Source organism: Haliotis cracherodii, unplaced genomic scaffold, assembly GCF_022045235.1.
Source record: "Haliotis cracherodii isolate W230 unplaced genomic scaffold, xgHalCrac1.p SCAF_5, whole genome shotgun sequence".
In the NCBI taxonomy this organism is placed as follows: Eukaryota; Metazoa; Mollusca; class Gastropoda; order Lepetellida; family Haliotidae; genus Haliotis; species Haliotis cracherodii.
This window is the reverse complement of record NW_027266308.1, coordinates 43,819,321-43,843,951: the sequence shown is the minus strand read 5'-3', so window position 1 is coordinate 43,843,951 and position 24,631 is coordinate 43,819,321. Positions and strand designations below refer to the sequence as shown.

The window sequence follows — 24,631 nt, the reverse complement described above, 5'->3', positions numbered from 1 at the left end:
CCCCCGTGCACGGGTATGGTGCTGACAAACCTAGAAACATAATCAGGGCGAACTGGGTTTTGAACCCACAATCATAGCTTTCTGCCGTGCCCAAGGGACGCAACTCTGCACAGTGACAGGGCCATTGTGCCCCCTTCTGAGTGGCTGGTGTCCTTGGGGAGCCTCGATGCTCCCTCACATCAATAAAATTAACACAATTCTTTGTACTTTTACAACAACCATGCATAATCCATTCACAGATGAATAAAGCATGATAGCATCAATTTATTTTCCTAACAAGAAATTTAGAAACAAACTTCTGTTGCATCAAGAGGTCATTATTTCAACATAATGTCAATAACTTTCATCACAAATTGTGACATTTATCAACGTAATCATATTACACTTGATATCACAAGCTATCTTTATACATATTTTCTAAGATGTACAGGTGTGACCCCACCAGTATTTCACTGAAGAATTACCTCCATATAAAGATCAACTACCGTATATTTGAAGAAAATAACACAAGCGAAAAATCACAGGCATCAGATAGAAGGATGAGAAAAATCACGGAAAAGCTGAGAACTTATAAGGCTTTAAAACCTCTGATATTTCTCACAAGAAATTATCATATTGAGTTGGGAAAAAAATAATTCCCGACTTTAGATGGAAATATCACATGCTTGCAATCAGTCAAAATGGTGGAAGTTGATAAATAGAGGACTGAAACCATTAAACTAAAGTCTCCAGTTGTTGTTCCCACTGTTCAGCAGAATCTAATTGAGGAGAATCAATTTCATTTGAAATATCCAGAAAATATGGCCGAGATTTCCCTTGCAATCACGTGAGGGCGCCTTCTATACAGAACAGCTGGTAAATCTGTTTACTTTGAGCAGATCCAAGATTCCTGTAAGGACAACAAAAAAACAGTGAACGGTTCTATTCTCTTATACAAACATACTGTTCATTGATGGAATTACCTTAAAATTAGATTTAGTTCCTAAAATACTTTACAAGACAAACAGTTTTATTTTTGAGAACTGGTTTCCAGTTTATGGCCAGCACAAGGACAACAAGACAAGTGTCAAACTCCATACACGACCCAACCCAACCCAACCCAAATCTACAAACAAAACTAAGTAAAACAAAAAAACAAAAAACTAAAAAAACTAATTAAAACAATAATTAACACCCCCAGCACAAGAACAAGTTGTATTCACAGAAACATTTAACCTGACACACGAATGTATTATTAGTTGTGTCTGCAAGCTTTGCTAGTACCTCATTCCCTTGCCAGCTTTAATATTCGCCAGCATCCCTTCTTTCTCTCTCTGGGAGATGCATCGGTCATATGCTCGGAAGATACTGCAATGCAAAACAATTTAAAATGTTTTTCGTCAAAATTGTGTGATTCTAGATTACTGTTATACATTAATTTTTTGGCTGAATGATTTCACCAACCAGAATCAAAAGGAGTAAGTGAGTGAGTGAGTGAGTTTGGTTTTACACCGCTTTTAGCAATATTCCAGCAATATAACAGTGGGGGCCTTTAAACATTGTACTTATGTGAGGGAATCAAAACTGGGCCTTTGGCGTGACAAGCAAACCCCTTCAACCCCTATGCTCTCACCCCACACTGAACCAAATGAAACTCTTAATATATGATAATTACTAAAATATTTTTCATATATTTAAATTTGACTGTCTACTCTACATTTGATGGATCAGAATAAACAAACGATACTACTACAAAAATGTAAACGATATTTATCTGTTGTATTGTCTATAGTCTGTGGTCACTACAAACACCTAGTAAGGGACCACAGCATTCTGTCACAAATGTAAATATACATACATGTTTCTGTAAATAAAGTAAATCAGGGTTAAATGTGTGTCCATTATGCACAAATGTATAGAATGGATGCTGAAAAAAATATACATTGCATACCAATGGATGCACAATAATAATCCTTGTAACAAATTCTTGAATAGAAATATAAAGTTTCTGTAATTAAAGTATTTAAAAAATCTTACAGTACAGTACACAATTTCTTTACTGTACAGGACCCTCACATTCCCTGAAAGGACCCTTGAAATTAGTAGCTTGGGGTCCTCCAAAACCTTGTTAAATATTCAGTAATGAAAAAGACTTCATTCTTCTTTCCTCCACTAAACCAACAAGTCTACTAAAATGAGTTTCTTATATCTCATCTCCTGTTTGTGGATGTACAACCATATCTAGAGTTTAAGATTATTCCAGAATATTTTTACCCGTGAAGATTCCGGGGTAGAATAGGTCTTCAGCAACCCATGCTTGCCCTAAAAGGTGACTATGCTTGTCGTGGTCAGGTGGTCAGACTCGCTGACAGGGTTGATGCATGTTATCAATCCCAATTGCGTGGATCGATGCTCATGATATCAGTCACTGGATTGTCTGGTCCCGACTCGATTATTTACAGACCGCCCTCATAGAACTGGAATATTGCTGAGTGCGGCGTTAAACAACAAACCAAAACCAACCAACCAGAATATTTTCTCGGTAAATGACTGATTGTCATACCAAATTTCCTGAAGCTAATTTTCATTAAGTATCCCTGATGTTCCTTGGTGTGTCTTGAATAATAAATGAAACAATACAATGAGTTGTGGAACATATTTTTTCACATGTATAGGTGGATTTTACAATATGTTTACACACATGTTATGAAATTTGTGTTTGCAGTTATAATGTTTGTCAAGAGGTGAGGTGAAGGGTTTAATGTTGCGTGCTTGTGTGCGTGCATAGGCATGTGAGTGAGTTCAAGTTTAATGTCTCATCGGCAATATTTCAGCCATATTGTGACAAGACCAAGTTAATATTTTCACAAGTCATGAGTAACTTTTATTTTTAAAAACAAATTTTATCAAACGCGTATGTGTGTCTGTCTGTCTGCTGAGATACCATGCTGCAGTTGAACATGAACAACCCACTCAGACACAGTATACTGACTCCGAGCCGACCAGTCCTTGTTTGCCACGTGCCAGACAGGGTAACAACAAGTACCATCTTTTAACATCTGTCGTGAACTCCCAATTAAATCCTATGGCCAGGGCCCATCAGGCTTACTAATGACAGCAAGTGTATGAGTAACTCTATACTTGGACAGGGAGGCCCAGTCAGGTAAGGTGTTGCAATTCACTGTGCAGAGTTCTGTCCCTTAGGCATGCATTGATCCTTTGATCAGCATGACCCATCTTCCTGAGGCAAGGATGTTAACAGCCTATAAAAGTCCAGTTTCCACCCTTGCCAAACTAGGCTGGAATTTCTGGGCTTCATTTATGGCTACTAGTGGCTATTACGAGTTATGTCCCTTCTTTGTCCCTCCTATTGACCAATCAGATTCTATCTCTCATATCACTTGCATTTGCTTCAAACAAAATGGCGGCGCCAGTTAGATCACCTGATCGATAATCAAGTTCTATGTTGTAACAAAACGGCTCTTACCCTGCCAAGTGCATCAAAACAGTGAAAACATTCGGAATATAACGCCAATTGACGGTACACATGCTTTGCAAATCCTGAAGTCGACTGAAATCGGCAATCTGGAATCAATGTTGTTTATGAACGGATGTCTGCTTTGTTACGCTACTATACATATACTCGTTCGTCTAGCCAAAATGTAACTCCGGAATTCCAGCCTAGTTCTGCAAGGGTTGAAACTGGACTTATATAGTCAGTTAACGTCTCTGACTCAGAAAGATGACATCAGGTAAAGTATCTGTCATACATGAGAACTTCAATCAGTGGCTACCTCCATCAGTAGAGTTGTCAACTCACCTTGTTGGAGTAGGGTATCTGTCCTGCATGGATACCACTATCAACTCACCTTGTAGGAGTAGGGTATCTGTCCTGCATGGCTACCACTATCAACTCACCTTGTTGGGGTAGGGTATCTGTCCTGCATGGATACCACTATCAACTCACCTTGTAGGAGTAGGGTATCTGTCCTGCATGGCTACTACTATCAACTCACCTTGTTGAGGTAGGGTATCTGTCCTGATGGCTACCACTATCAACTCACCTTGTTGGGGTAGGGTATTTGTCCTGATGGCTACCACTATCAACTCACCTTGTTGGGGTAGGGTATTTGTCCTGATGGCTACCACTATCAACTAACCTTGTAGGAGTAGGGTATTTGTCCTGATGGCTACCACTATCAACTCACCTTGTTGAGGTAGGGTATCTGTCCTGATGGCTACCACTATCAACTCACCTTGTAGGAGTAGGGTATTTGTCGGTGATGGCTACCACTATCAACTCACCTTGTTGGAGTAGGGTATCTGTCCTGCATGGATACCACTATCAACTCACCTTGTAGGAGTAGGGTATCTGTCCTGCATGGCTACTACTATCAACTCACCTTGTTGAGGTAGGGTATCTGTCCTGATGGCTACCACTATCAACTCACCTTGTTGGGGTAGGGTATTTGTCCTGATGGCTACCACTATCAACTCACCTTGTTGGGGTAGGGTATTTGTCCTGATGGCTACCACTATCAACTAACCTTGTAGGAGTAGGGTATTTGTCCTGATGGCTACCACTATCAACTCACCTTGTTGAGGTAGGGTATCTGTCCTGATGGCTACCACTATCAACTCACCTTGTAGGAGTAGGGTATTTGTCGGTGATGGCTACCACTATCAACTCACCTTGTTGAGGTAGGGTATCTGTCCTGATGGCTACCACTATCAACTCACCTTGTAGGAGTAGGGTATTTGTCGGTGATGGCTACCACTATCAACTCACCTTGTTGGGGTAGGGTATCTGTCCTGATGGCTACCACTATCAACTCACCTTGTAGGAGTAGGGTATTTGTCGGTGATGGCTACCACTATCAACTCACCTTGTAGGAGTAGGGTATTTGTCGGTGATGGCTACCACTATCAACTCACCTTGTTGGGGTAGGGTATCTGTCCTGATGGCTACCACTATCAACTCACCTTGTTGGGGTAGGGTATTTGTCGGTGATGGCTACCACTATCAACTCACCTTGTTAGGGTAGGGTATCTGTCCTGATGGCTACCACTATCAACTCACCTTGTAGGAGTAGGGTATTTGTCGGTGATGGCGACCACTATCAACTTACCTTGTAGGAGTAGGGTATTTGTCGGTGATGGCTACCACTATCAACTCACCTTGTTGGGGTAGGGTATCTGTCCTGATGGCTACCACTATCAACTCACCTTGTTGGGGTAGGGTATTTGTCGGTGATGGCTACCACTATCAACTCACCTTGTTGGGGTAGGGTATCTGTCGGTGATGGCCTTGGCCTTGTCTGCTGACATCCCATGTAACTGAATCAGCTGTTTACCGAACAACTCCCGTACAGTTAGATCCTGAAATGCAGATTATGTTTCACAAATTGTTTTACAGTCATTTGAATGATTCATTGTTCATGATTTCTGAGATAACATTACATCGTTATTAATTGAAATCATGCCTTCTCATGGGCTGATACTTAATACATTTATAAGCAATTAATTTGTTAATTCAAAATATCATAGCGTGTGCAGTGATTGAGTAATTCTATATTTTACCTTCAGCAACTTGGAAGCCTGAAGTGATGCAGATCTAAAACATGTTTCACGTTGGTGAAATCTATGCGCATGGAGCTGACAAGCCAAGGAAACAAATTCTAAGCAAATATTGGATTCTGTCACGTCTAAGGGACAGAACTCTGGACAGCTAGTTGTGCCGTAAAAAAATAATTTTAGGATCACCTGTGGCAGTTTTATACTCAAATAACTATAGGAACCAACATGTTCTGACATGAGGTAGCCACAAGGTTTCTTCATGACAAATATGACTGCTAAAACATAGAACTCGGTTGCACTGACAACAATGCTCCTCCAATGAAGGTGGTAGTTTGTTTGTTTGTTGTTTATTGCCGCACTCAGCAATATGACGGCAGTCTGTAAATAATCAAGTTTGGACCAGACAATCCACTGATTGATATCATGAGCATCGATCCTCGCAATTGGGATATGATGACATGCATCAACCAAGTCAGCGAGCCTGACTACCCGATCCTGTCAGTCGCCTTTTACGACAAGCACAGTCACTTTTTACGGCAAGCAAGGGTTGCTGAAGACCTATTCTTCCCCGGATCTTCACAGGTGGTCAATGAGTTGGTAGGTCACCTCCTAGTCTTGGCAAATTTTACACAGGTCGGGATAAAGCTGGTACTGACCTTGCTCTTCACAGAGGCGTAATTGAAATGCTGGAACGTTGTGAGAAGCTTCTCGGACTCTTCAATGTGGAAACTGCCATCCAGTTCTCGCAACATCTCCGGTGTACATGCCTGGAGGGACTTGGTCTGGAGACATCAAGGGATGAGAACGAGAATCATAAATCTGTAAATACTGGCTTAATGCCACTCTGAACAGTATTCCTGAACAGTATTCGGGAGGAGAGCCCAAAGTGAAGCAGGTTGCAGATGTTTACCCCTTTGGTGAGACTGTCTAGGTTTCCCACCTATGCTTTTCAATCGGGGCAAATCAGGAATATGAACCCATGTCACTGGTTTCCAGCTTGCCTTGGGGACATAACTCTGCTCAGCGAATTGCCACCAGTGCAATGCAGGGGATGGTGGTAACAGATGATACCAAGAGGGATACCAAGGAATGGTAAACTGAAAGTTAACATGGGACAACAAAGGCTGATAAGGGCTGATGGCAGGGGAAACAAAAAGGGATGACAAAGGAAAACATGTCATGATGACCAGGGATGATGACAAGAAAAACAAGACACATAATGATGGTGAGGTGAGGTGAGGTGAGGTGAGGTGAGGTGAGGTGAGGTGAGGTGAGGTGAGGTGAGGTGAGGTGAGGTTGAGGTGAAGTCTAGTCCAGACTTATGCAAGTTTTATAGTGCTAGCCCACTGAGATGCCATGCCGCAGTTTAACATGAATACCCCACTCAAACACTGTTTACTGACTCTGAGCCGCCCAGTCCATGTTTGCAAAGTGCCAGACAGGGTAACAACAAGTACCATCTTTTAACGTCTTTTGGTATGACGTGTACGGGGATCAAACACCCCTCCTTCCACCCGGGCAGACGCTCTACCAGACCACAGAGGCTGTCCTCTATGTCAGGAGTGGAACTCCCAATTAATCGTATGGCCAAGGCCCATCAGGCTTACTTATGACAGCAAGGTGAGGTGAGGTGAGGTGAGGTGAGGTGAGGTGAGGTGAAGTCTATTCCAGACTTATGCAAGTTTTATAGAGCTAGCCCCCTGAGATGCCATGCCACAGTTTAACAACATGGATACCCCACTCAAACACAGTATACTGACTCTGAGCCGACCTGTCCTTGTTTTAGCCCCTAAATGCTGAACGACAGGCAGAAGAAAGTGATTATAACAGTCACACAGAATGACTTACACTGATGATACATGCCAGATTATATTGGTTCATTCATCACCAACTCGTGTTATTCCTGTACAAGCCATATCATGACTCGTGCCCCTATTGTGGCCATTTATGCGACTGGGTTACATCTAAGCGTAAATGAGCATAGCTGAAAGAATTGTCAACTCCTCGCGTAATGATTCAGGTATGTTACCCCATATGTCATAGGTATTCCAGTTGCTATTGAAAACACATCGGGACAATGCTATTATACAGTATGATTGAACACATATAACTGTATCTTAGATATATTTTTAGATGCAAGGAATATGCAAAATCAAAAATTATTCCTGAGGGACTGATGTACTTGAAGTCATACGTGCATTCTGATTGGTTTGTCGTATATTCGCACACAACATTCTTCAAAAGGGGGAGGAGTCATCTTGAAGGTTACGGAAAGGGGCGAATGGTGACGTATGATAATGGTCATGACAGAGAGGTATTTACTGAACACTGATGTTACATACCCTGTAGAAGCTCTGCAGATACCTGGTCATGACTGTGAGGTACGCCACAGTCTCTTTCACACCACTGGTCCTCTTCATCTTGAAGCCATCGATAACCTACCAACACAACCATCGTCAGACTTGTGGCAGGATATTTAACTTCGATGTGACATACAGAGTGAGTGAGTGAATATGGTTTAACCAGAACGTCAAGAACACGTCTTGGTTGCCCGCAGTGTCCCAGGGTAGTATTGGGTAGGTTGACACTGCCTCATGTTTCAGTGCATAGGCAAGGCTCCCAATGAAAACTGACAGTCTGCTCCAAAAAACCTTCATAGGCCTGCAATACTCATGGAATCGGCAACAGAAAACAATGAGAATGTCCCTAAAAACTTTAGAGTGATGCAGGTCTCAGATGTTTACCACTTCGGCGAAACTCCAAGCAGGGGTATGGTGCTGACAAACCTAGAAACATAATCAGGCGATCCGGTATTCGAACCCACAATCATAGGTTTCTGGCGTGCCCAAGGGACACAACTCTGCACAGTGAATCGCATAAAACATCTGAGAGCATGCTGCCGAAAACAGGGTAATGAAGGCACTAAAACACACACAACACACCATCCACACTAGGCATGCGCAGAACAAGAGGGAAGTTGTCACGAAGCTCAACAAACAGCGAGTAATTTTACAACTTATAGCACTAATATAATACTAGTCATCAAGAATATTCTATATTAGTGCTGTAATATGTATATTTACTTGCTGTTTGTTGATCCTCGTGACATGGCAATCAACTTTCCTCTGTTCTGTGCTTGCCTTGTTTGGAAGAATATGATCTGTGTGTTATAGTGATGCCGCTTCCATGTGTTTTTGTTAACGTTCTCATTGTTTTCTGTTGCTGATTCCATGTGTATTGTAGACATATGACAATTTTTGTTGTTGCAGTCTGTCAGTCTTCATTAGGAGGCCTGGTAACATCCCTCTCAGGTACAGCCAAGCTGGTTTAACCTGATTGTCACTTAAAAGTTATGACTGTGTTATGACAAGTGCTAAGTGGAGGTTACCTAGGAACAATACTGAGCCCTGTTCCACAAAGCGATCTTAGTGCTACGATTATCAGAAGTCAGTGTTAAACAATGGAAGTTTTGATCGTCTTTGGGTGAACAATGCTTTGTTGAATGGAGTCCAACTTTGGAAGTATGAGTGAATTTGTGAGTTGTTCTTACACCACTTCCATCAATATTCCAGTAACATCACAACAGGGACACCAGAAATGAGCTGCACACATTGTATACCCATGTGGGGAATTGAACCTTGGCATCAACATAACTAGTGAATGCTTTAACGAAACCTTCAAGCCGGCATGTATCTCTAGACATGTCTGTGACCATCTGTGTCTCCTTGCTCACCTGCGTGTTGACGATGGCCTGCTTTATCCTGTCTTCAGCGATGCTGAAGTGCTGCAGTGATCCGTAGTCTTCAATCAGATAGATGGCGTTGGCAATGCCGCTACGCTTCAGGCGGAACTGAAGGACATATATTACAAATAAGGAGCAGACCCCAGGAACACCTCTAATTTCTAACAGATCATGCAGTATAGTATAGCTTTATGATAACAATATGCAATATTTTGTCCTGGGCCCCGTTCCACAAAGCAATCTTAGCGCTACGACTGTCATAAGCTTATGATAAAGTATGGGAGTTACGATCATCTTAGCACTATGATCGCTTTGTGGAACAGGGCCCTGTACACTTAAAAAAATGAAAATGGATGCAACTAGCAGCACTGACACTCACGTGGGACATACACCAGTATAGCTGTTTGAATCATTACTGACACTACTTCAACTGCAGCATGTGTGTTAAATGTAACTGACTTTTCTGCCAAGTCTATTCTGATAAAAAATCCAATGAAAGTTCAGACAGTCCACTTCCTACTTTCTTCACTAAATCAATATACTTTCTCTCAAACAAGGAAATCACAGTCTATAGGGCTTAAAAAAATAAAAGAATTGGTTCTCAGGCAATGGCTTTTGAAAATATAGTGTGGGCGGGCAGTGTTCTGTTGTTTTGTTTTTTTCAGTTCAAACTTGTACGTAACCAAATTTTCTTTACAATAATTTCGGTTAAATCACGTTGTTCTTAATGATTGTAGCATTTCACTGCCAGGGTTGTGTGTTCAAGACATGGAATATTAAAAGATTATTTTTTTTGTGTGGAAAATGGAAATAAAAACAAAATAAAAACGGCGGAATTTATGTAGATGCGGGCGGTGCTTGAGAACCAAGACTATTTTTTTTTTACCCAATAAGCACAGGGCTTCAGAGCAATGTCATGACATCATCAAAATTTGTGAAAGTGTGCAACATGTCACCAACATATAGATGGCAAGTTGGTCACAATGGTCAACCTGGGACTTGGTTTTCATACCATTCCAAATCTAATCTAAGACTCTAAATATACATTCCTGAGAGTTGCAGAGACTGATAATCAAAAAGACCCCGGTAGATCCATGCGATCTGTCAATGGCCTGACACAGGAACGAATCTGAAACCCTGTAGTATTATCAAACTTCAATGAATAATTTGCTATGTACAACTGGTTCACCTTCTGCTCTCGGAACCTGCCATCTATCATACTGCTGACGAGGTCATCCATCCTCTTCCTCTCAATGATGAAGTCCAGCACCAGTTCTCTCCCCTTGGGCCTTTGCAGCTGCCCTGATAGTAAATACACAAGTAGATCAGAGCACCATTTTAGGACCGTCGTAAGAGTATGGGAGTTACGATTGTCTTAGCTCTAAGATCGCTTTGTGGAACATGACCCGGGACATAAGTCACAGTGAGTGAGTGAGTGAGTTGGGTTTAACGCCGCTTTTAACAGTATTCCAGTTATATCGCGGCGTCTCAGCTTAATGTGGGAGGAAAGCCCAAAGTGATGCAGGTCTCAGACGTTTACCACTTCGGTGAAACCCACGAGCACGGGTATGGTGCTGACAAACCTAGAAACATAATCGGGGCGAACCGCGATTCGAACCCACAATCATAGGTTTCTGGCGTGCCCAAGGGACGCAACTCTGCACAGCGAATCGCGGCGCCTTAGATGACTGGGCCACCAGTGCCCCCAGACATAAGTCACAGTCAATCAGAACCGATATTGTGGACAAACAATTGTGTTGTATGTAAACCAAATTAATTCAGTGAAGGAGTGAGCGACTTGGGTTTAACTTTTACACTACTTTTAGCAATAATCCATCAATATCAAGGCAGCAACACCAGAAATGGCTGTACCCATGTGTGGAAAACTCAGGCCAAGCCAAAGCTTTAACCACTTGGCTGCCCAAAGATAATACAGTGAAGACAACTCACGACGGGGTCAGCCTCACTACACCCACCTGGCTGGGGCTGCAGCCTCTCCCTGGCTATCCACAACATGTCTCCAATCTGCAGTTCCCGCAGGTCGCACTCCACACCGTTCTTTATCAGCTCCGGCAGCAGCGTCTTACTCTGTGACTTGCTCCTGGAACATTACGCTCTTTAATTTTTAAACACTTTTTCCAGCCTAACCTGGAACTATTGCTTCTTTGCAGACATGTAAGTTCAAGTACTAGAAATATGTGAAATGCTGTACACCCCATAAAACCCAAACATTCCCCACAACCAAACTCAATAAACTCATGAGCATCATAACAAAAGCATACCAGTCTGCCAAAAACGTTGCGTCTACTCAGGTCTTTGAAAGGCATTTAAGTGATTCACATAAGGAAGAGAATATATGGATGTCAACAGGGTCTACTCGCCAAATATTTGGTTCTTTTTCAGCAGATTTTACTTCTTACACATTGGGTGTCATAGGCTAAGCTTACTACTATTGTTAGGCTGTGAGATATGATGTGGCCATGCAGACTGTAACGAACTCAGTACTGTAACTGTAACTCAGGACCAACCCTCCATAGAACTCGCGATTGTCCACACACAGCACTACATCAAAGGACCCGGGGGTGAGGCTGAAGTCAGGGGGTGGCAAGCTGGAGCCAGCGCTAGTGACGGACGAGGCTTGGGATCCTGCTGCGGAGAATGCTGGAGTGATGTCGGGCAGCGTCTCCTCCTCCCCCTCCCCCACACGTCTGGACTTGCCTGGACTTGGGAAAGTTGACTTGACCTTGGGAGCAGCTCTGTGTTGTAGCGATGAGGCCGTGAAAAGCTCATCAGACGTGTGAACATTGTGTTGAAGTGTTTCTTGGTCACCAGGTGAAGGGTCTATTGTGGGAGCACTTCCAAGGAGGCGTTCTCGTAGTGAGCTACTGTCTGACACTGTTGAACTACATGTGTTTGCATCAACAGTTTTCTTTGTCTTTGGAGCTGAAAGACATTTAAAGAAAGACCTGCTCAGTCAGTAAGACAAAAGTGAGATATTATTGTGCAACAAAACATTAATGAATATTACACCAGTGAAAATTTTGGCTTTAAACAATTCTTTTTACAAAACTTGTAAATCAGAAACTGTTTTCAGCAAAGATAATGGCTTGATGTTCTCCATAAAACGTTCATACAAATTTCAGGGGGTGTCTTCTTCATTATTATGTTTTTAAATAAGCATGCACAATATGTGAACATGGTGAAATGTGATACACATATACCATTTATACATCTGTAAGTATTAGACTTGATAACATGGTAACCTTGGTAACAGACCTCGAGATTTGGCCTTTGCCTTTGAGTTTTTTCCTGGTTTCAAAGTCTCCTCAGGAGGTGTAGACAGATCATCTGTGTCACGGTCACAAATGTAGGCATACACAAAGTCTTCCCCAAGCCGTCTACAAGAAGAGGCAGCCATGACACACATACCAGGACAATACCCATCATAGGTGAAAACATGGGACGTTACTCAGAATACGGGAAACTTCTGTTGATGGTTTAGCTGTTATGTTCATGGAGCCATTTTCATCATGTTCTCTGCCTCTGTGAGTAGCATATCTCAACCACATCTTGGAAATCAAAGCATGAGAAGGTCAAAGATTCCCACAAGCTTTTCTTAAAGTTAAAAATATCACCAACTCTTATTCTACATAGTGGCCCACAGAATGTCAAGGAACTTTTATTACATAAAAAACAACACTTACTTTGTGGTGTCAAGCTTGTATTTTTTCCCAGACTCAATCAAACACTGGTAGTTACACTTCACCAGGTAACCTATTGATATTACATCTGAAAATACAGAACGGGATGCAGTACCACCAACAGATTCTACACATGCATCTGTTCATTTCCCATTGATATATCCACCAGTTGGTTCACAATGTACACAAATGTCAACCTTCTGGCATGCAACGGAGAAAGACTGCATGTCCTCGTCACCTCATAAAATATTGTGATAAATATTGATAAGGCTAAACAAAATTAAAGAATTTGTTCACAGGCAATGTTTTTTTTAAAATATAGTGGGGATGGACGGGGTCTTTTTTGTGTGTTTTTGTTTTTGGTTCGTGGTTCTTCAAACTAGTATGTAACCAAATAAACAACTGTGTACAATAATCCTGGGAAAGGGCCTCCCCCCCATAAATGTATTCCTTGATGAGTAAAATACTTGATTACAGTATTTGACTACTGTTGGACTTGGAATATTTAAGGATTTTTAGGTTTATGAAATGGAAATAAAACAAAACATGTGGTAAACTTTATGATGATGCGGGCAGTGTCTGAGAGCCAAGACTATTATTTTTTTAGCCTAAGTTGTGTGCACTCGTACCATCAATGAGGACAGCAGCCTCCTCCTTCCTTGTCACCAGACGGAGATCTTCCGTCACGTACCAGTACCGCAACCTGCGACACAAAACACTCACTGTTTAACATGCTATACCCATACAACCAGAAACAGAACACTTCATATCGATCTTTAAAGTCTATGCTCACAAACCAATGCCCCAGAAGCCAGAAATATAAAACACACTCACAGATTGACTCAACACAAACTCATATTGCCATGAAGTCCATATACTGTCATGCTGTAAAATGTAATTAAATCCTACTTGGTTGCTGCTGACTTTGAAGCAGCTGGAGGTAGTGATGGAGTTGTCTCCCCTTTACTGTCAGACAAAGCATGAAGGGCAGGTAGACGAGCAGGGTTCCTGTACGTGGGAGCAGTCGTCTCCCCTTCACTGTCGGACATTGCGTGAAGGGCAGGTAGACGAGCAGGGTTCCTGTAAGTGGGAGCAGTCGTCTCCCCTTCACTGTCTGACATTGCATGCAAAGATGGCAGCTGAGGGGGGATGCGGGAGGGCAGTGGAGGGACACGTGCATGTGTGCTGGACACATCGGTCATCTCCCCTCCATTGTCGACAACCTCGAGACGGTGAGCTAACTCACACCCTGTGTCTGTCAGACTGTATCTGGAAACAGTCAAAAAATGTATGAGTGAGTGAAAAGGCATCTTCCTGAGACAAGAATGTCCACTCGCCTATATAAACGTGAAAAGTGGCTTGCATCAGTTTCTTGTCTGTATTACCAGAAATACAAGTTAAACACAAATTGATTGATAGCAACAACTTCCTATTACACATAGAAAATATAGAACTTCACACCAAAATGGCACAAAATAAGTACCACAATACATATTGTATCATCATGACACAAGCATCAGTATATGTTTCGTTTGTTGTTGAACGCCGCACTCAGAAATAGTAGCTATATGATGGCAGCCTGAAAAAACTCGAGTCTGAACCAGACAATCCAGTGATCGATTTTGTGAGCATCGATCCATGCAATTGGGTTATGAGGACACCAAGTCACCGAGTCTGGCAATCCGATCCACTTGCTTGTCCCTTAAAACAAGCATAGATTGCTGGGGACCAATTCTAACATGTAATTCAAACGGGGAGTCCGGATATGTATCAAAAAGTGCTTGTGAATCATGGCCCTTGAAATAATATACTGTAAATATTGAAATGAATGCGTTTCCAAACAATGCCACCTCCCCCCCATCCCCCAAACATACATCCCCTCCCACCAGCCCAAGTGGAATTACTAGTATATTTTGAGAAACTGGTTTCTGTGAGGTCACAGGATGTCCATTATGTAATTTCTAGTGTTTGAATGACAGTTATATACTTGTTACAAGTGCTGCTCAATAAACAGTGCTGTGGAATATACATAGTTGTTTGTTTCTATATCCAAGTTGGTATTTTTGCTATCCAAAATATGAAGTGAGGACGTTGTATTATCATTTTGAGATATAAACGTGATGTTTAATCAATGCGAGCAAAGACCACTCACATTTTTCGCATTTAATTCACTTGCACTAATTTCAAGATTTACAGTATATCTGGACTTTGATACAAACATATTACACATATCTGAGTAAAAGTGAAGCACTTGAAGCACTTCCACTGCATGCACCTACTTTGCCGGACTGCTCTCCTTGATGATGAGCCCCTTCTTGATCAGTGTGCCCATCGAGGACCAGGACGTGTAGCGGCAGTCTGGGTCTGCCTGTTGACGTGAGCGAGTGACAAGGACTTACGAGTGGTTTTAACAATCACTATGCACACAGAATGAGCTTCAATCAAAGCTTGATTTACAGTGTGAGGAGGATATTTTACACTGGTTCTAGAAATATCTGTGCACACAGAATGACCCTGTGTAGACAATAAATTCTTAGACCACTATGTTAGGCCAGTGTTTATCAAAAATAAATAAATTTGAGCCCACAGGAGATATTGTTTGGAGGAGATCAAGGCAGATCACCCGAATATCGCTGCAATGAAATTGCATCACAATGCTTTGCAGACCATTGTGACATCATCAGTTACTATGGCCATTGACATCACAACTGTCTGCAAAGCATTGTGTTGCAATTTCATTGCAGAGATATCTACAGTGTAGATATCACTTGATCTCACCCAAGTGATATCTCCTGTGGGAGCCAGTTCCGGATGATAAATTTGATTCTCTATCAGTCAACAACTGTCAACAATAGGTTTGTGGTCTACGGTGTCATGCATAGGGGTGAGCTTGCTTCGTAACCTGCTGTCACATGTCAGCTAACTCATTGGGTCAGGTTTATGGGCTCAGTGCAGGATATGATGTCAGACCTAGTTTGTACAGTGAGTATGGTTTTACACCGCTTTTAGCAATATTCCAGCAATATCACGGCGGGGGATACCTGAAATGGGCTTCACACATTGTACCCATGTTGGTAATCGAACCTGGGTTGTCAGCGTGACGAGCGAACGCTTTAACCACTAGGCTACCCGACCGCGACCCCCCGCACAGATGCAATGTCCTTGCCTCCTACATTACTTAGGGTTTGCGGTATTACCGGTACACTGGTATATTGTGGTGCAAATCTTCAGCAATACATATTGCAATACGTTTGTAAATGTATCAATATATTGGGGCAAATATAAATAAGTATTTTTTATATGTTCCTAATCGATATGGAGATGGAAAATAGTATCTTTCAGATACAACTTGCCTCTGATCCTTTTATCAATTTGCGTGTACACATCATGACATTCAATCTCCTCACAGCGATAGCCCGTTCGCGGATCTTTCTGAGAGTATAACAAAGGTGTTCAGCACTGGGAAGGAGCTTGTGCTACCATGGGATCGTATTATCTCCCTTGATCGTTGCTGGGATACAAAATGGCAGATGATTTCAACATTGTCCCAAATAAGTGAGCTAAGGCTGATGTCTGGCGATTCGTATCGCAATACAGGTTAAAGTATGGCAATATATTGCTATACAAAATTCAGGTCAATACACAGCCCTATACATTACCACTGAAAATGACTTGTCAGCGAGAGGCTGGGCTCCTCTCACAATCTCAGCCTTTGTCATGAAGCCCCTGGTGTCTGGGTCCTGGAATCACGTTAATAAACTCAGTATACAAGCACGGAAAATGAAGATGAGTTTCTGTAACCTCTGTATTTTAACAATGATTCACCGAAGTGTAAAACCCTCGCAGCAATAACAATAACATCTTTGATGCAGGGAAGGGAACTCTTCCTGGCACCCCGGCTCTTGCCTTGGAGGGTGTGAGGTATCTGCAGAAACTTTTGTCAACTTTGGCATCCCACAGACTTGATTCGGAACACAGGGGAAACATGATTAAAATCATTAATTTTGGTGTTCGCCAGTGCATTACTTGGCTTGCATATGACAGGCATTGACCGATACAGAGAGCAAGTAAAATGTATGTATGTAAAATGTTCCTATCTCATTATTGTAGTGAACTGTCTAATATAATGCTAGAATTCTAAGTCATCTTAAAAATTACACTTATTATCATGAACAGACTCTGTGTACATACAATTTACATTTCATGTTAAACCAAAAGCAAAACACCCCCTGGAGTAATTGACAAGGCTTGTATTTTCCACTCTTGCCCACAAGCAGGGTGCTTGTCTGACATGGGCCCTTCATGTGAAAATGTCAAGTATTCCAGAGGTACCCCCATACAGCACAATGTTAAAATACCCCATTGTATGTGGGCCTTTTTTCAAATTTAGGGGCTAAAAACACAAAGCCCCACCCTAGAATTATCCCTGCACAAGTATGAGAAGCCACCATGGATTTTTCCTGAAAAGAATTACAGAAAGGACATGGTGCTGGGAGCCATGCAATGACATTATCAAAACCTTGGCGAGTCCTCTCTAATGAACATGACGGGAGTCAAGATAACCCCTACCTGCATATTTCTGTACAAGCTCAGCAGGATAGCATAGGTTCCAGATCTGAATGCTGGGATGTAATCTCTGGAGCCTTTACCTCCGGATGACTTCCGGCGCTTCTGCAATGTCAACCATGACAACACATGTAATATTCACTTTCAAGATTTTTAGATTTGCCATAAAGGCGTATCAAATAATCCAATCACATTACTTTTCTTTGATATTGTTGGATCATTTTTCGTTTTGTTTGTTGTATAGCACCACAGTCAGCAATACCAAACAATCCAGTGATTGATATAAATGGTTGGATTCTGATTAATTGTTATTTTATTGTTATTGTTGATTTTAGATTTAAGCGGGCTTCATTTAAGTTGTAAAGGGAAGTAACTTTTTGTTGTTGTTGTTGGTATCGCTATGTGCAAGAGACTGTGCTGTGAGCGGGGGACCGTAGAGTTATAAAACGGTAATTATGCAATTAAGTACAAACCGAGAAGTAAGACATTATTAAAGCGACTGTTTCTTTTCATATTTGTGTCTTAATATTAGTATATTCATAGACGTTTCTGCATTATTTTGCAATCAAGCCGAAAGTGCAACCTTAGTATTTTGTGGCAACGGCACCCTTCAACTAGAACAAGAATCTGTTAGAATATGGAACTAAGAATTAGAATAAATGTTGAAGTTGAAGAATGATTTCACGTCCTCAATTCTCGAAACCCAAATAAATATCATGACCGACGTACCGACCATCAGGATATTAGAGGGACAAAGTTACTGAGCCTGATCCATTTAGTTGCCTCTTACAAGCACAGGTTGCCCAGACCTATTCTACCCCAGAATGTCCATTGCAAAAATCAAGCAGCCTGTCTAATTTCTGACATGTCTAACAGATCTGTCCAACACATACCGTTAACATGAGTAAGGCATAAAATTAGAATCTGTTGTGCTGCAAAATATTGATACAACCACCTATGTTTTAACAATATATATTTCCAAACAAATCATGAACAACTGTTCATGAGTGGGAGACTGCGGTGAACCGTGGAATCTGGGGGCAATAGGTCCTCAATGATGGAAGTATGGGATGAACGTTTAGAGTTCAAGTGTGGATATCCCCATCTAATTCACACGAAGAAGCCAATGATGACATGCCATGAGTGCCACTGTCCGACAAAGAAAACCTTGGTGATTGCAACTTGTCTTTATGCCTCCTGAATTGTGCGAAGGTCCAGCATACCTTGCTTAGGATGTAAAGAAAGTGTAGGAACAGTTGAGTTAGATAATTCAAATGAGTCTCCTCAGAGAAGAGTCAACTGTAGCAGTTGAAGTCGGATGAATGCCTTGGGAGTCGTAGCAGTCATAGGTGGCACAGATATGTGTAAACTAGGGCTGTTACGATTCACTCGCGTATTCGGTGAATCGAACCGTATACATTCATGAATTGAATTTGTTATTCGTGGTCACTAGAATCGAATATTCATGAATATGCAGTTATGTGCATTTACATACCCTGACCATTAAAATATCCATAAGAACATATTATATGCATAGATTTTAGTATTTAGTATGACAGTATTTTAGTCACTGGTCATTGTCGCATTTGAGCAGACACTAGTACCTGGATAAGTGAAGTATATTAATGTATAATGAATTAATAATTTACAAGCCATGTCAAATGATTTATTTTGTTATTGTATCACTGAATATCATAAATAACACATCAACTGCTGACTTGTTTTTGTATTTGTGAATAAATGTTCGTATTTGTTACCCTATATTCATTATACGAATCGTATTCGCCTTATAGTGTATTCGTTGCAGCCCTAGTGTAAGGCCGGACGTCATGGCATACAGTAGGTTGATCCTTAGAAGAGATATGCTGATCAAAGGATGGAGTAAAAGTAAAAGTAGATCTGCCTTGAGGTGGGGTACTCTTGACCAACCTACTGCGCAAAGCCAATCTTGATGGTGATTCAGAGAGATGTAGTATTGTTGATGATGTCGATCCTTAGGTGAGGAATATCGTTATCAATCTGGTGGATGATGTGGATCTGGAGAAATGTCACAATATCGATCTTCATGCCAAAGTCAAGTATTGATCCGTAGGAGAGGCATAGCAATGTCAATCCGAATGTCAATCCCTCGGAGGGGTGAATCGATATCAGTTGATGAGTAGATGACGATATTGATGTCAATCTGACAAAGTGTCTCAATAATGTTGTTCAGGTTGATGTGAAGAATGTCTACATGGTCAGGTCGAAGGTGAGGTGGAACATATTTGTTCCGAGGAGCGATAATCCAGAGAGGTGTATGGACTTGGAGAAGCATAAGAGTAGGAGTTCCTCAGTTGATATCGATCCGCAGGTGAAGAGCATCGATATCGGTCCAAATAGGGATTGGGTTCCGATGGATGACGTTCCTTATTGCGAATAGAGTCAACTGATTGATGTCGATCCGGAGGTCGATCCAAATGTTGAGTCTGTTCTACCGGAGGAGGTTTTTTCGAATGTCAAGTCTGTTCAACCAGTGGATGACAATCCGAAGGTTGATCGGAATGTCAAGTCTGTTCAACCAGTGGATGGCAATCCGAATGTGGATCGGAATGTCAAGTCTGTTCAACCAGTGGATGGCAATGCGAAGGTTGATCGGAATGTCACGTCTGTTCAACCAGTGGATGGCAATGCGAAGGTGGATCGGAATGTCAAGTCTGTTCAACCAGTGGTTCAACCAGTGGATGGCAATCCGAAGGTTGATTGGAATGTCAAGTCTGTTCAACCAGTGGATGGCAATGCGAAGGTGGATCGGAATGTCAAGTCTGTTCAACCAGTGGATGACAATCCGAAGGTCGATCGGAATGTCAAGTCTCTTCTACCAGTGGAGGCCATTCCAAAGGTCAATATAAATGTTGAACCTGTCCTACTAGTGGAGGTCGATCAGAAGGTCTTTCTGTGAATGGCGATTTGAATGGTGATCAGATTCTACCGATTGACGTCTCCCGGAAGTGCGATGTCTATCCAACTGAAGATGTTGAGATGAATCATGATGTTGATCCGAATCACAGCAACTTCGATCCATGGAACAGGGAACTATTTGGAATGAGGGTCAACTGACGAAAAAAAGTGAATACATTTTTTTTTGCAAAACTGGCTTTTCTCCATATTAACTGTCTGATATGTTGCAGTTGTCCGAGGAAGATTAAATAATAATAAAAAATTCTCTGTAAACTCAAACACCCCCCCACATCGTGGCAATGAGAAAGAGAAGGAAGAGGCAGGGTATGTCAGGTGATCAGGTCGCTTGGGGTCATATCTCACGGGATAGCGATGATGCATGACCCAATGTTCTGGTGGTAACCATGGTGTACTGGGATATGTTCGGGTGAATCGATTTTTGAAGCAAGAAACTTTGTCCTAGGATGTTTCCACACCAGGATCAAAAGGAGAAATAAGCCTGTAAGATAGGATAAGTTTAAAAGTTTGATATTAAAAATGCATTACAACATAAATATTGAGACATCCCTAGTTCAAATAATGTCTATCAAACAGTTACAATTTTACAGTTTTAATCACAACCACAACATGATGAACTTACTCTCTGTGGTCTTCCTGCATGTTCCTCATCAGAGCCCAATGAAATACTCCCAGTGGGTTCTATGGAGTTAGACATTGATGATGCATGTGTTGCTGATGCTGATGGGACTGTCTGTCTAATATGCGAACTGTCATTGGCTGGAATAGCATGTGTTGCCGGTGCTGATTGATTGGTTGTTTTTTTTGAGTGAGGGGGAGGTAGCATGTCTCCATCCTCTTCACTTTGAGGTACAACATCAGAACTACCTGTGAACACAAACCATAGTCAGTAAACAACAATAACAGTAACATGTTTAAAGCAAAAACACTTTCAGACCCTCTTTATTTCTTGTTTTTTTAGTTAGTGGGTAAAGGGAAAAAGATGAAAAAGAATATAAAAAGAAATATCAGATCCAATTTCCTGTTCCACAATAACAGAACGTTTTCAGAATATTTCATGGGAGGAGGGAAGGGGGGAAACAATGCACACCTTCAAACTTGAATATTATTTTATATCATAAACCTCAGGTGACGTCATCCTATTGTTCTCCAGTCGGGTTAAATCTCATAAACAGGGACGTTGTAATGTCCCTGGGATGTTATAGGATATTCAAGTCATATTTGCTATATAATGTGTTATAATATCCCAGGGATTTTATATGATGTCCTGGGTATTTTATTGATATAACTTCCGTTCAGAATTGTAACATGTAATGTAAAATCAAATGACAAATGTTTTCTTTATATTCCCGAGGATCGAACTCACAACCTTCATATCTCTAGCCCAGTGAGTGTACCACAAGGCTACAGAGGTGTTGATAAGCCGCACTGCTTTTTAGAATGTCCTTTTCAAGATCTGTACGCCAGCAACAGATATTTTACACCCGTTTCCTAAGGTTTGTGGAAAGTATGTTCGAAACATAAAAATGTTGATAAATGTTGTTTTAAGTTTCTTTTCTCGGTTTATAAGTAAGATTAAACACTTCCCCTCGGGTTGTTATGATATTTAAAACCCTTTCCCTCGGAAAATCCCTTGGGATGCGGGTTTTAAAATATCATAAAAACCCTCGGACGTGTTTTATCCTATACTTAACAGTGAACTTTAAATAAGGATTCCAGATTGAAAACACAGGTAGTAGTTTGTCAGGGCTGTTTTCTGAAACCCATAAAGGTTTGGGTTAGAAAAGGAGATATTTTTAAAAGTAAGCATTTATGAACAAGATTGACATATAGATTTTAGAAATATACTTGGCTCAAAAAGGAACAGTGCTCCCGATAAAATCATATGCAAACTTTCTTTTGGTGCCAAGTATATATATGATTTGTGGCACACTTGTTTCACACTAAAATAACAGGTGGATCAGGAAATCCACCAGTTGTGACTTACTGAATGGCTGATAATAAACGATGAAGAGATAAGGGAATGGACGCAGCTATGTTCATATCCTACAAGATCAATATTTACAAATTATGTCAGTGAAAATATTATCAGCAATTATAAGAATTTTCAGATAACTAACATGAGTCCAACATAGCTTTTTTAGATTCGCGCACAATGTTAATAAATTAGAATTCTTTTAATGATAACAACTAAGCATGTAGCAGGTTTAAGTGAGTGAGTGAGCGAGACAGCGAGTATGGTTTTAAGACGCTTTTAGCAATATTCCAGCAATGTCACGGCGGGGAACACCAGAAATGGGCTTCACACCTTGTACCCATGTCGGGACTCGAACCCGGGTCTTTGCCATGCCCCAGCAGGTTTAAGAAAAGAACACAAACAATTTGTTCACCATAGGTTTCAATGTGCTTTGTCAGTCTGTCATCAAGCATCTTGCATATCTTGTCACCTGAAACATTACAAAAAGGGGTTTTAATGTATTATAATCAACACTGTGTAAAAAATGTCTGTAAATAATCGAGTCTGACCAGACAAACCAGTGATTGACATCATGAGCATCAACCCACGCAATTGGGATAAGATAACATTTATGAACCAAGTCAGCGTGCCTGACCACTCGATCCTGTTAGTCGCCTCTTACGACAAGCATAGTTGCCTTTTACGGCAAGCATGGCTTGCTGAAGAACTATTCTACCCCGGATCTTCACAGGTTGACTTGAACGGTTTTGTTTGTTTGTTTGTTTAACGCCGCACTCAGCAAGATCCTGTTAGTCAGCTCTTACGGCAAGCATGGGTTGCTGAAGACCCAATTCTAACCTGACATGCTCATATAGTTTGTACATGTTAAAAACCTACCAAAGTTTTGCAGTATTTTGCAGTCTTTCCCTGTGTCGAGGTGGAGTGGAAAACATTTCAGTGACTTGAGCGCCTGCAAACAACAAACATCACTTTTCTACTCATTTAACACGTTAGGGAGCACAGGTCAGGGACTTAGGTAAAATTTTATAAAATTTTAAATGGAGTGTTTATTTTGTCCAAAATTGGAGATGTTTGGGGAAATTTCTTACTTTCATAATTGATGTTTCTTAGCAGTAGTTATCATCATATTATTATGTTATTCATTTATATACCACAGGTATCCAGGTTACTAGTATCAGCTCAAATGCAATTCTATTTGTTCCCCTACTGTTTTGCATTCCAGTTATCATTCTCAACTCCCTGGGGAGTATACAACTCAAGCTGCCAATGGGTGCTAGAGGGTTTTAACATCCACCTTACATATCTGGTACCCATTCCCTGCTGGGTGAACAGAGGCACATGTGAACTAAGTCACTTGCCCAGGGTGACACCACACGTTTTGACACTTGGGTTTTGGGTTTATGTTTGTATTCGATTTTCCCACATCTGGTCACCTACCATCGGACGAGTGGGTTCTTTTGAGTGCAAAGGGTGTATGAACTGTACACTAGGGGTAGTGACAACACTGATAAGACCTGTAACCATTGTCGTTCCCAAGACTGAATAACAACTTGAGGGATACGAACTCAGCACCTGGCGCTTTTGACCGCTTGCCAACTCCGGCACGTTTCACATTGGTGAAACCCTCAAGTACGGGTAACAAACCTAGAAACAATCTGGGTGAACCTGGATTCAAACCCACAATCACAATCTGGCATGTCCTGACATGTAACTCTGCACAGCGAATTGCAGCACTTTAGACGACTAGACCACCATGCCTCGAATTATGAAGAAGTAACGGTGACCCTGTTTAAATCATAATGGAATTTTTCTAAACAATTGGTAATTTGTATGATATACATACTTGCTCCAAGAAAGCAAGCATACCATGATACTGAATAGATCTGAAACAATCATGACCTTGCTGTAGATATACTGTGACTTCCATCCTTTCTCTGCTGCTTCGTCTCTCCATTCTTGCAGCCAGCGTTCAAACAGAGGATTCGGACATTTTGGTAGCTTCTTCTTACGTTTTCCCAGTACGGAAGCCATTTTCCTAAAAGGTAAAATGGTAGAACCATGCAACCATACATAGGCCTAACACTTTTAATATTGCCTAATTAACATCCTTATGTTCAAATTAAAAGATGTGTT

The 24,631-nt window shown here is 41.3% G+C and overlaps 1 protein-coding gene across 1 annotated transcript; it reads right to left on the bottom strand.

Annotated features, from left to right (window-relative positions):
* Positions 1–503: 503 nt before the first annotated feature.
* LOC139443965 (crossover junction endonuclease MUS81-like) lies at positions 504–24,529 on the bottom strand. Its single transcript, XM_071224855.1, has 20 exons — positions 24,398–24,529; positions 23,375–23,447; positions 22,911–22,967; positions 21,143–21,387; positions 17,569–17,670; positions 16,659–16,739; positions 15,279–15,367; positions 13,909–14,268; positions 13,629–13,702; positions 13,003–13,087; positions 12,575–12,696; positions 11,827–12,241; positions 11,275–11,399; positions 10,488–10,600; positions 9,290–9,406; positions 7,899–7,994; positions 6,213–6,338; positions 5,255–5,358; positions 1,264–1,347; positions 504–889 (listed from the first exon to the last, which is right to left on the bottom strand). Exons 1-20 carry the CDS (start codon positions 24,527–24,529, stop codon positions 823–825), a joined length of 2,667 nt encoding a protein of 888 aa, XP_071080956.1. The 3' UTR covers positions 504–822.
* Positions 24,530–24,631: the final 102 nt, after the last annotated feature.